Source organism: Excalfactoria chinensis, chromosome Z, assembly GCF_039878825.1.
Source record: "Excalfactoria chinensis isolate bCotChi1 chromosome Z, bCotChi1.hap2, whole genome shotgun sequence".
NCBI lineage: Eukaryota > Metazoa > Chordata > Aves > Galliformes > Phasianidae > Excalfactoria > Excalfactoria chinensis.
In genome coordinates, this window is record NC_092857.1 from 49,211,041 (window position 1) to 49,223,122 (window position 12,082).

At 38.3% G+C, this 12,082-nt stretch overlaps 1 protein-coding gene across 1 annotated transcript in view; it reads right to left on the reverse strand.

The window, feature by feature from the left end:
• Nucleotides 1-12,082, reverse strand: part of FBXL17 (F-box and leucine rich repeat protein 17) — a 293,402-nt gene that overhangs the window by 207,071 nt on the left and 74,249 nt on the right. Inside the window, exon 5 of the mRNA XM_072360283.1 lies at nucleotides 1,898-2,005. Within this exon, the coding sequence (XP_072216384.1) occupies nucleotides 1,898-2,005 (108 nt within the window). The remainder of the gene's footprint in view (nucleotides 1-1,897; nucleotides 2,006-12,082) is intronic.

A 12,082-nucleotide genomic window follows, 5' to 3' on the forward strand; every position in this document is an offset into this window, starting at 1 on the left:
CTTGGTTATATTGAACTCCCATTTCTATAGCCATCTTTACCAGTTATAATAGTGGAAATTTAGGCTGGATATAAGGAAGAGGTTTTTTATTATAAGGCTAGTGAAGAACTGGAACAGGTTGCCCAGTGAGGAGGTGGATACCCTATCCTTGGAGGCATTCAGAGTCAGACTGGACAGCCTGAGGAACCTGACCAAGATGTAGGTGTCCACTACATGGGAGCTGAACTAAGTTTAAGGGTCCACTGCAACTCAAATGATTCTACTTATTTTCTCCTTTATTATTTTGATTATATTTTTTTAAATTCTTAGCTATAAATACCAATAGTTCTTTTAAATACTAACTTCTTTATCGCAGATGTGTTTTCCTCTGATCTCCCTGATGTTTACATGATTTCTTAATTTACTTTCAGCTGTGAATTTTAATTGATAGGCTGTTTATCACCTCATCCAAGTAATTCATTTTATTGAACACTTCCACTAATCTTCGCAGGTTCACACAAAAGAAGTTCTCCTACACATCACACCTCTAACATAGAAATAAAAGGAAATAAGGTATGATTCCAACACTACATATAAATTATAATATAGATGTGGATATATACAAAATGTGTGTGCACAAAGGATATACTGTTGCAGTAAAGGGATTATCTAAATCTCTTGCATTCAGAATTGTGTACTTCGAGTTCAAGAAGTTTTCTTGTGATAGCAATAAATCTAATACAACTAAGCATTTTAAAAACATTTTTCTATACAGCAGTATTAATTCTGAGAGAAAAGGCCAACCCATGAATATCAGAGAATCAAAATATTGTCCGTTTTGGAAGGGACCTCTAGAAATCATTGATTCCAGTCTCCCTGCAAAGCAGGCTCCCTACAGAAGGATGCACAGGTAGGCATCTTGGTGGTCTTGAGTATCTCCAGAGAAGGAGAATCCACAGCCTCCCTGGGCAGCCTGTTCCAGTGATCCATAACCACTTGTTCTGTTCCCACAGACCACTGAAAAGAGTTTGGCCATGTCCCTTTGTCTCCCATATTTATGATGTTTATGAACACTGATCAGATCCCTCTCAGTCTTCTTTCGTCAAGGCTGAGCAGACCCAGATTGCTCAGCTTCTCCTCAAAGTGGAGATGCTCCAGGCTCTTTATCATTCTTGTGGCCCTCCATTGGACTCTTTCCAGGAGATCCCTGTCTTTTTTGTACCAGGGAGCACAGAACTGAATACAGTACTTCATGTGAGGATTCACCAGGGCAGAGTAGAGAAGAAGGATCACCTCCTTGATCCTTCCTTGCCACGCTCCTTTTAATGCACGTCAGGATCCTATTGGCCTTTTTGGCCACCAGAGCACACTGGGGTCACATGGCCACCAGCCTGTTGTCCACAAGGACCCCAGGTCCCTCTCTGCAGAGCTCCTCTCCAGCAGGTCGTTCCCCAACCAGTTCTGATACATGCAGTTATTCCTTCTCAGGCCTAAGACTCTACACTTGCTTTTATTAAACCCCATCTGGTCTCTTACTGCCCAGCTCTCCAGTCTGTCCAGGTCTCACTGAATGGCAGCACAGCCTTCACGTGCGTCAGCCAATCCTCCCAGCTTTCTTTTATCAGTGTACTTGCTGAGGGTGGACACCACTATCCCCTCACTGTCAGTGAAGATATTGAACAAGACTGGACCCAGCACCAACCCCTGGGAAACACTGCTAGTAAATATGTTTTTGCAGTTTTTTGTTTTGTTTTGTTTTGTTTTAAACAAGAAAATACAAACATTTGTTCAAATACTACAAACTTCATTTATCTTGTCATGTTTCTATCCCTGGCAGCAGCATGGCTCTGGTTGATGTCTATTGTTTGGCAACAGTCAGGAACACTAATGAGAAAATAAAAGCAGCTGTGATACTTACATTAGTGAGGTGAATTACTCCTCTAGATGTAACAGAGCAGCCCATGAAACCAACATACTGCAGCTCAGGACAGTGCTCAGCGAATGCTTTCACTGACTGATCTGTCACCTGCAGAAAAGATACACAGGAACAGTTGAATAGGTGATATGAGTACATAGATGATATAATCTATTTTCCCTGTAGCTCTGCAAGATCCTCGTTAATAGTTCTGTTCATGTTATCACTACTGCTATTTATTTTAAGAGTTTGGAAGAAAATATTAGATATGCATGCATATCTGTAGAAGTATATGAAGAGGGATGATGAAAGAGTGGGATCGTCATCTTAGAGGAGAAGGAAAAATAGAAGGAGAGGCAACTGAAATTCAAATATTCTGCTTATCTGCAGATAACCCAAGAGACCATTTTATTCACTGTTCTCATATGTTATACAGAGACATCAAAATACTAACAAATTTGATTGTCATCCTGGAGAATCATGCTGAACATTGCCATGCATCATTTCTTCAGCAAAGAATTTGAACTCAGACATATCCTAAGTTTCTAGTCCCTTTCTAGACAATGTTACTGAAACAAAGACATTGCTTTTAACTAAAAGATAATATTGCATTCATTTTCATCTCATGGTAATATGTCATTCAGTGTCATTTACCCATTAAATGGAGATTTTATCTGCTTTATTACTGTGATTTAAATGAATTTCTCAACCATTTATTTTGTCTAATAACTATGAAACAAAATTAATGCAATGTTTTGCAGGTATGCCCAAAGGATAACTATTTGCCAGATTTGTGAAGGATGTAAAATGGATATGCTTAAGACATCTCCATATTTTTCTTTAAACAAAATGTATTTTCTTTTCTGAGCAGTATATATTCTCAATGCAAATGACAGTAACACAAACCTCCATTTTGATTTTGGGATAAAACCTGTACGGTCCAGCAAAACTGCACTGGAACGTCTCACTGTGTCTGGAATCTGGAGCCTTGAATGCCTAAAGGCATTATGGATAAACAAGAACATATTCTTGTTATCATGGAACTCAGAAGCAAAAGAAATTTTGAAATATCAAGTCCGTAATTCAGCCTCGGGTGAATAAATACATGCAAACAGTATTCTTATTGTGCTATGTATCACCTTTATTCACAGTTCCAACTTGCTTGGCCAGCACGTCACTTAAGTGCTTGCTGGCAGCATATGGTGACCTTGGTGAGACTTTGACAAGACAGAAAAGATAGCCCAGAGGTAAAGGAGACCAACAAGATTATAGAGATAATACCACATTTAAACTGTTTTGATATAGGGCTATTGGGCGTGGTTTATATAGTTCTAATGTAACTAATCAAAGCAGAAGTTTCTCAATGAATAAACAGTTTTCTAATTAAACATCAACCAACCACAAATTAAAGGCAAGACCTCGGGAGCTGGATGCATACAAACCTGAAAACAGACCAAAAGGAAAGGAAAAAAGGGCCAGAATCAACAATGAAATGGGCAGTGGCCATGTTTTTTCTGCATTAACCCATGCCAATGGTCTACTTATTTCAATTTAAAAAAAGCAACAACACTGTACTAAAAATTTTCTTCTTTCGCTTTGATCTGACAGTGTCTTAATCTTATATTTTCATCTTTGCACAATCTTCTCATCTGTGGACTGTCACGCTACCTGGGAATTCTGAAGATTCTGACCACTAGGAACCTGTGACAAATAGCACCTGAAATCAAATATGATTTTCCAAACTACAAGAGGTTAAAAAAAGAAAAGAGTAGCATATAAATTAGGATTAGGAAAACAGAAAGTACCAATACTAGCTTTCTACCTCAGCTTTTTCTACAGAAGATAAACTTCTCTTTGCTCTTTGCTCTTCAGGAGAAAAACCCCATTACAAACTTAATCTACTTTCTTTACAGAGGATTAGATTATCATTCTATGCTTCAGATAGGTTTGCTCTGGCTAGCAAGAAAGCATGGACAATCAATAACATAAATGCCTAATGTGGCAAATTTAATACTGAAATTGAAGGCTTAATAATGAATAATAAATAATTTCTTTCATATAGCTGCCATTTGGGTGCATGGAGTCCATGCACTACCTGCATCTTAAAATACTTTTTATTAATTGTATGGAATTTTCAGCATCCTAAACAAAATTAAAAAGTAAACAGTTTTGGTAAAAATTGGTGACAGCAGATCATAAGTATTAAACAGTCTATAGATTGGGAGTTAATAATCCCAGCGCTTGTTAGATAATCAATATCTATCCAGACAGAAAAAGATTTTTACCTGATTACTCATTACCATTCATGTCCCACGATCTTCCCTAGTTTAGAAGAATTTATTTACAACCTGTCAACCTGAATATGCCTTACATTTCCTCTGGGAGAATCCACAACTTTTGTCATACATTTTGCTACTGCAAATGACAATTTCTGTTCTTAAATCTTTACTAAGAAATGAAATAGTTGTGCATCAAAACTACTGATGTCTTTAAGCAGATACCATGTTTTGCTGCCAGCTCATAAATGCACCAGATATGTAGGACATGACTTCCAAGTTTTAATGGGAAACATTGTAAAAATCTCCCAATCAGTTCTGCAGTATCACACTCAACATTCTCAATTATACCAGTACCTATGAATATCTTCCATCTTTTTCAGACCCAGAGTCATTTATTGCAATTTGTATTTTAAAATCATGATTCTCAATAAGACAGTCTGTAATGGAGATCACCATATACTGTGTTTCATTAGCTACTCTTAGCAGAAAATTCCCTCACTGGAGATAGCAGTTAAGTGGAAGGAAAAATAAACATACATATTTCTATACATATCTATATAAATATACACTTGCAGTTTCACAACCATGGTTTCTCACAACAAGAATATGAGATAGATAGCATCACAGAATCACAGAATCATATTACATCCCAACTTGGAAGGGACCCACAAGGATCACTGAGTCCAACCCCTGGCTCCACACAGGACCACCCAAATCCAAACCCTACATCTGAGAACACCTACATACATCCAGACAGTCTCAGAACTCTGATACTTGGGGCTGTACCCAGTGCCATGGGCAGCCTGTTCTATGTGCACTGACCTATGGTGAGTAAACTCCAACTGAACCTTCCCTGACACAGCTCCATGCCTTTCCTCATTCCGTGTTCAACTAAATAAAGAAATACCATTTTTCACACAGAGGGTGGTGAGGCACTAGTACAGGTTGCCCAAGGAGGTTGTGGATGTCCCATCCCTGGAGTCATTCAAGGCCAGGCTGGATATGGCTCTGGGCAGCCTGGTCTGGTGGCTGGTGACCCTGCACATAGTAGGGGGGTTGAAACTAGATGATCATCGTGGTCCTTTTCAATACAGGACATTCTATGATTCTATGATTCCATGATCTAATGATAACTTTCGTACACAACGTATCTGATGAAGAAGCTAAAATATACAATTCTCACTATGCCTGCCCTCCTTTTTAAGGTGACTGTGAACATGAACTAGCTTGGACTTTACTGGTAAACAAATGCATGGAACTGCAGTTAAAAATGCTGACCTACAGTTTAGTAAGAGTAACTGATGCTTGAATCCTATCCATCAGTATTCTTATACAGTTCTAAAAGCATACTAACCCAAACTTTGTTAAGTAGAAACAGCATTTTTCATTAGAGATGCATTTACAGAGGAGAAAAAAACAGTTAAGTTTCAGACAGATCTGAAACAGAAATAACAAAGCTAAATTTAAAGCTAAAAATTAAAAGAAAATAAATAAAAAAAAGACTCCATGATGGAAAACAGTTTTTATTCTGATTACTTAGACTGACAGCTATGTTATTATCTGCAGTGTCCAGCCTGATATACATGTTTGAGATTTTAAATCTAAACTCAAAACGTGCAGACCAGCTGACTATTTTTGCTGTCCCAGGAATGGTAAATCTCTTTCGTTGTGCTTTAACTTCCCAGGAGATCACTTGCTCTGCACACTGCATGCTCAGTGACAGCTCAAAAAAAATAAATAAAAAATGTTTAGCAATAGCATATACACAATGATTATGCAGTCTTAACTCCATTCATAATGCAATATGTAACTGTATGCTTCAGTTTCCTCAGAATCCTCTTTATTACTCAGGAGACAGGACAAGTATGTGAAATGTCTATTATAAACATGGCTTCTGCAACCTATCAAGTATTTGAGAGAATCAACCCTCATTCAGAGATACTATATAAGGAGACTGGACTAATAATCTAAAAACACATTAACAAAGAAAATATACTGCAGTTCTATTAAAATCTCCGTTGTCAGTGAGGATACAGAAATTCACAGCTAATTTTTTTATAGATCACAGTAGAGTTCTTCCAAGAATCTTTAATATCTGATTCTCTAATCGACCTTCATTGACTTTCATTCACCCTGTCTTGCTTGATATTAGTCTTGGTTTGAAAAAGTAATATAGGATGATGAGGAAAGATTTATAAGTTATGCACTAAGGCACTGTGAATGAGAAATACACTGGTCTGGAACTAATAGCACAGATTTTGCTCCTATTAAAAAGATCTATGATAAGCAAGCTATGGTTTAATCATTTTCTTCTTCTGTATTAAAGCTTATTATATATGAATTCCAGTTCTGTATTGTTTTACAGAAATTCAATATTTTGGCCATTCCAAATTAGATTCTGTAAGTATTAGTTTATTTTATATTCCATAATTGAAGTAGCAAAGAAGAACAGTTCTGAAGAATAATTCAAAAATGAATTTTGAGGTGCAAGACAAGCAAATTCTCACTAAAATGCCTAGCACTTAATAAAAACTTAGAGAATCTCATGTAGACATAACAGAAAATAGAAAAGATATAGGAATAAAAGTACTGCCTGGACCAGAAAGGACACCACATTTTTCCATTGAAAGGGGCACACTACAAGTCTATGTTAATGTGCAATACTTTATATAAAATGCATAAATAAAAGCTTGCGAAACACTGAAGGATTTTTTTCAGAGTAAAGGCTTTAGGATAAACTGTGGTAGAGTGAAATAAGAAACAAAATAAAGAGCCTGTCTGCCACGTATATATCATTTGAGTGTTCATTGCACAACTCAGTACTAATGGGAAAAGAAAGCTCTTTATTCCTAATTCCCTACTGCATATATCTTAACCTGTCCTGAACACATCATGCCTATCTTGGGCCACACAAGAAGAAAGGAAGAGATAGACATTACTCACCTGAATTCAGTTTTATATTTGGAAAGTTTGGAAGGAGGTTTCTAAAATACTCAGCAATTGATTTAGCCCTAAAACTTCCTTGCTTTGCTTTTATACTACAGACTTGATAAATTACAGACTTAGAAGGTAGAACATAAAGCCCTGAGTGTAGCATGTTGCAAAGCCCCTCTAATACTTTTGTATTAGATCCTTAACCAGTGTCAGTTTTCCTTGGAATCCTTGAACACCAGAATTGACCATAACGTGGTGTAGACTAGTCTCCATATGAATCTACTTGGGAATAACCTTGCTTTCTTTCTATTTTAGCGCAACATCTGAAATGCATTTAGATCACAAGACATGAGAAAATCATGCTGAACAAAAGTAGTTATTCTGCACTTACTCAAATCCCAAGCTTACAAATAGAAGTATACACACACACACAAACACACACACGAACACGCATGAATTAAGGAAAATAAGTTAGGTTACAAGTTGTGTGCCTTCATGGGTTGCTGAATCGGCAGCTACAGATCTGGCCTTGCTAAGTCTGGTTCTCGCTGCTGATAACAGATGCTTTTTTACAGGCTTACACAGTTAGTACAGACAGCGGGTCTCCTGTTTCTCCAAATAACATTGTTAGCCATCTTATCTCTGGAATGCAAGGTAGCAGCCTCAGACAGTAACAGCACAAATTAATGAAGAAGGAGCGGACTGGTGGATGAAGTTGTAGCCTATAAGGGAACCAATCAAACGGTACTGCATGCAGGATATAAGCTTAGGAGCAAATGTCCAAATTGTTTTTATTTTCTTCTCTTTTTCTCTTCTTTCTTTTCTCTGGCCAGTCATAGGAACTACGGTAGTAATTGCTGTAACTGCTTGGTGCTTGTGCTGCAAAAACTCTTCTTGCAGGATCCTGCTCCTTGTATAAATAACTGTAATAGTCATTGTCCATCTCTGTACTTGTTAAATGCATGTTTTGTAAAAGTGTTACTCGTGAAATTCCATTACATGCTTAAAATACTCTTGTCTTGCTGGGGGATGTTGGTTATGACTCTTGCCCAGGGAATGCAGTGTTCCCATGCCCTGGGGAAGCAGGTAGGCTCCATCAGCCAGCAACACAATGAGAATTTTTGTAAAAATCCCTGTTTTGCTGAGGGACGTTGGCTACAACTCTTGTTCAGGGTATTTGGTGTCCCCATGCCCTGGGGAAGTAGGTGGACTTCATTACCTAGCAAAACACAAGGGATTTTCACACAATACCTAAGACCAAGCAGGATAAACAGCTGTTATGGGATAAAGGATGTCTAAAAGAAATTCGGGAAAAGGGCATTTTGGGTTGTATTTTGGCTTATTGGAGAAACGCCACCAATGAGGCAGGGGGAATACTGAATTGGAAACCAGGAATATAAATGAAGTAATAGGACCAGTTTTTATAACCGAGCTAAATTGCAGCTAGGGGAGCAGAATACAGGGGTTTATTTTCTGGTGGATACCAGTGCCTCTTACAGTAATCTCATTACGTAGATGACTTTTGTAACAGCAGTAGGAGCTATTGTCCAAGAAGAAAAAGCTTACCTTTTGGGATCAATTAAATATAGGCTGGGAATACAAATAGGAATACATAAATTCTTGTACATGCCAGGTTCTCCAAAAGTGTTATTCGGGCAAGGCTTATTAGAACAAACGGATGCAGAGATTAAATTCAATAAAACTGGAGTTGAGGGTCAAACAATATCAACTGATTAAAAATTACAAGTCTGGCTTCAACACAAACTCGCAAAGACAATGTTATACCACCAGAAATTACAGAAATCTTAAATCGGGTAAACTTAGGAGTGTGGGTATCAGTGATGCCTGGCAGAGCCAAAAATGCAGCCCTAGATAGAAGTCAAGTGAAAAGAGGAGCTCGTCTAGTCAGGGTAAAGCAGTGCCCTTTGAGGATACAAAGCTGCAGAAGGATAAGAGAAATAACAGATAACGTCTTGGAGTTTAGATTACTAATTGAATGTGAATCCAAATACAATACCCCAATCTTGCTGATGAAAAATCTGATGGCAAGAGCTATAGCTTGGTACAAGATTTGAGGGAAATTAATGGAACTGTTGAAGATATATGTTTAGAGGTGGCAAAACCATACATATATTAACCAAGTTAAGGAATAAGTAGTTGGGGTTTATCTTCTGGATTTGAAGGATGCCTTTTTTGCCTGGTTCGGCCAAAGGAAGCCTAAAGTTATTTGCCTTTGAACAAGAAAACCCCAATACAGGGAAGAAAAAACTCAGTTGACCTGGACAGTGTTACCCAGGGTTGAGAGATCAATGATTTTTGAGAACTGGACAACTCTTGAGCCTGAGACTTGGGTTCCTCCATCCCAGGGTGGAACTCTACTGAAGTACATAGATGCCACAGAAATAAAAGAGGATGTGTGTGCAATGGACTGTGAGTTTGCCTGGTTTAAATGATTATCAAAATTATCTGTTTCTCAACAGAAAGCCCAACTGATTAAAAAAAAAAAAAAAAAAAAAAAGCAATTTGCCCAGCACCCAGAACACCAACACGGAACTGCCTCTGAGCTGGCAGTGTGTGACTGCTTGGACTGCTATGCCAGTCAGCCAAATCTACAGGAGGAACCAGTGGACGATGCTGAGGATTCCTGGGTTCATCAACAGAGCAGTTTTGTGGCACAAGGAAACAATAAGGCAGGATATGCAGTAACTGCTACTGACAAGGTGATCAAAGCACAACCATTACCTGTGGGAACTTTCGCTCAGAAGGCTGAAATGACTGCCTTGCCAAGACCCTTAAATATATGGACAAATGCTAAATATGTATTTGGGGAGGTACACGCTCATAGTATCATCTGGAAAAGAGCAAAGATTGCTCACACACAAGGAAAACAAATTCAGCATGATGTAAATTTACCAAAGAACACAGGATTACACACTGTAAAGGACATCAGAAAGATAACACTGTACAGGAAACTGGAAATAAGATGGTGGATCAGGTGGCAGAACAAGCAGTTGAAGGAGAAGGCTTTAATTCCAGATGCTAAACTTAAAATCTCTGAACGTGAGTCAGAATCTGTAAAATATTCTAGAGAGGATAGGAATCTAATTAATGATTTAGAAGGGAAAAGAGCAAGCTGACAGATGGGAGCACGCCCAGATGAACACAGTGTTATGCCCTTTAGTATTTTATGGAAATTGGTTCTAAGGGAAGATAATTAAACATTTTGGGGGAACAGACACTACAAAGTACAATCCTAGTACCAGGAACAGGGTACAAGTGGGCCTATTGGGAAAGGGAACCTTCCAGTGCAACAGTGGCAAATTGATTTCTCAGAACTCCCAAGAAAAGGGGGGTATTGCTATATGTTGGAGCTGATACCTCTTCAGGGTGGCTGGAGGCATTCCCTTGTAGAACTAATAAGGCATGTGAAGTAACTAAAGAATTGCTACAGGAGGTTATTCCAAGATGCCAGGGAACTACCTGGACTATCAAATGAAGTGTCAAAAGTTAAACTCATAAAGAAAAGATGAGTTGGTTACTAATTTGCTCTATCTCAGCGTACACAGGAGGTGTTTTAGCCTGGGAAGAGAACTCTTTTCTTTTAATGTAATTTAGTAACTTTTCTAAAACTTTCAACTTCTCTGATTGCTGGGTCTACTTATGTGGACAAGAACCACCGAGTAGAAACAGACCTGCCGACCATATGGGAAAAATCCCAGGCAGTTCATTGGGTAACCCAATATACATCATTAGCTGACTTCTTGGGAATCTGGGACACACTGATACAGGAAACATGTTGCATACAGGTAAAAAGGATTAAGTCCAATCATCTATCACTGCCACACAGAGAAAGAGGATGATTTTTTTATTTTTTTTTTTACTATAATTTTACAATTAATTTTTTAATGGAGTGCCAGAAATCACTATTCTTCACAAGAAATTAAAAACCATTAAGTTTTCTACTAATAAGTAACGCTTTTGCATGTATATACTTATGCATTATACCTTCCTAGTCCAGCACATAAAACACTGCAAAAAACACACTGTCAATTTAAACATTTTTAAATTAAAATACAAATTCAACAGAATTTTTAAATTCATTTTTACTGTAGGACACAGTACCCGAAGTGTCCACAGACACTACTCTGGCAACACTGGCTTTTGGGAACTGCTGGTCCCAGAGGCTGGGAAAAAAGGCTGGAGCAGGGAAGATGCAGAGGATCAGCTCAGGGAATACTTGACCAAAATGAACATTTACAACAACTCTGTGGGATTTGATGGAACACACAGCTGAGTGCTAAAGACATGATGGCAAGGCTAAGCTGCCAATTGTGGCAACTGAGGGAAGTATCCAAAGACTGGAGGAAAGTCAATGTCACTCCTACCTTCAAGGAGTAGGACTCAGGGAACTACAGGCTGATCAGTCTCACCTTGATTCCTTGGGAGGTAATGAGGCAGCTAATCCTGGAAACTATTTGACGACGCATGAAAGACAAGAAAATGACCAGGAGTAGTCAGCATGGATTCATCAAGAGGAAATCATGCCTGACCAACCTGATAGGCTTCTCTAATTAAATGAATAGCACGATGGATGAGAGGAAAGCAGTAGAGACTGTCTTCTTGATCTTCAGTAAGGCCTTTGAACTGATTCTCATAAGATCCTCATAGAGAATCTGTTGAGTATGGGCTAGATGAGCAGACGGAGAGATGGACTAAAAACCAGGTGAATGGCTGATTCAGTGAGCAGTGGGCAATGATGCAAAGTCTGGCTGGAGGCTAGTAATGAGCAGAGAACACAAGGGATCAATACTAGTTCTACTGTTCTGTTTAACATCTTCATTAATTATTTGGACAATGGATTAGAGTGCACACTTAGTAAATTCACAGATGACATTAACATGGGAGGAAGTAGCAGACTGACCATACAGCTAGCAAGAGGAACATGGATAGAAAGTTATTGGAACACTTCTCTACA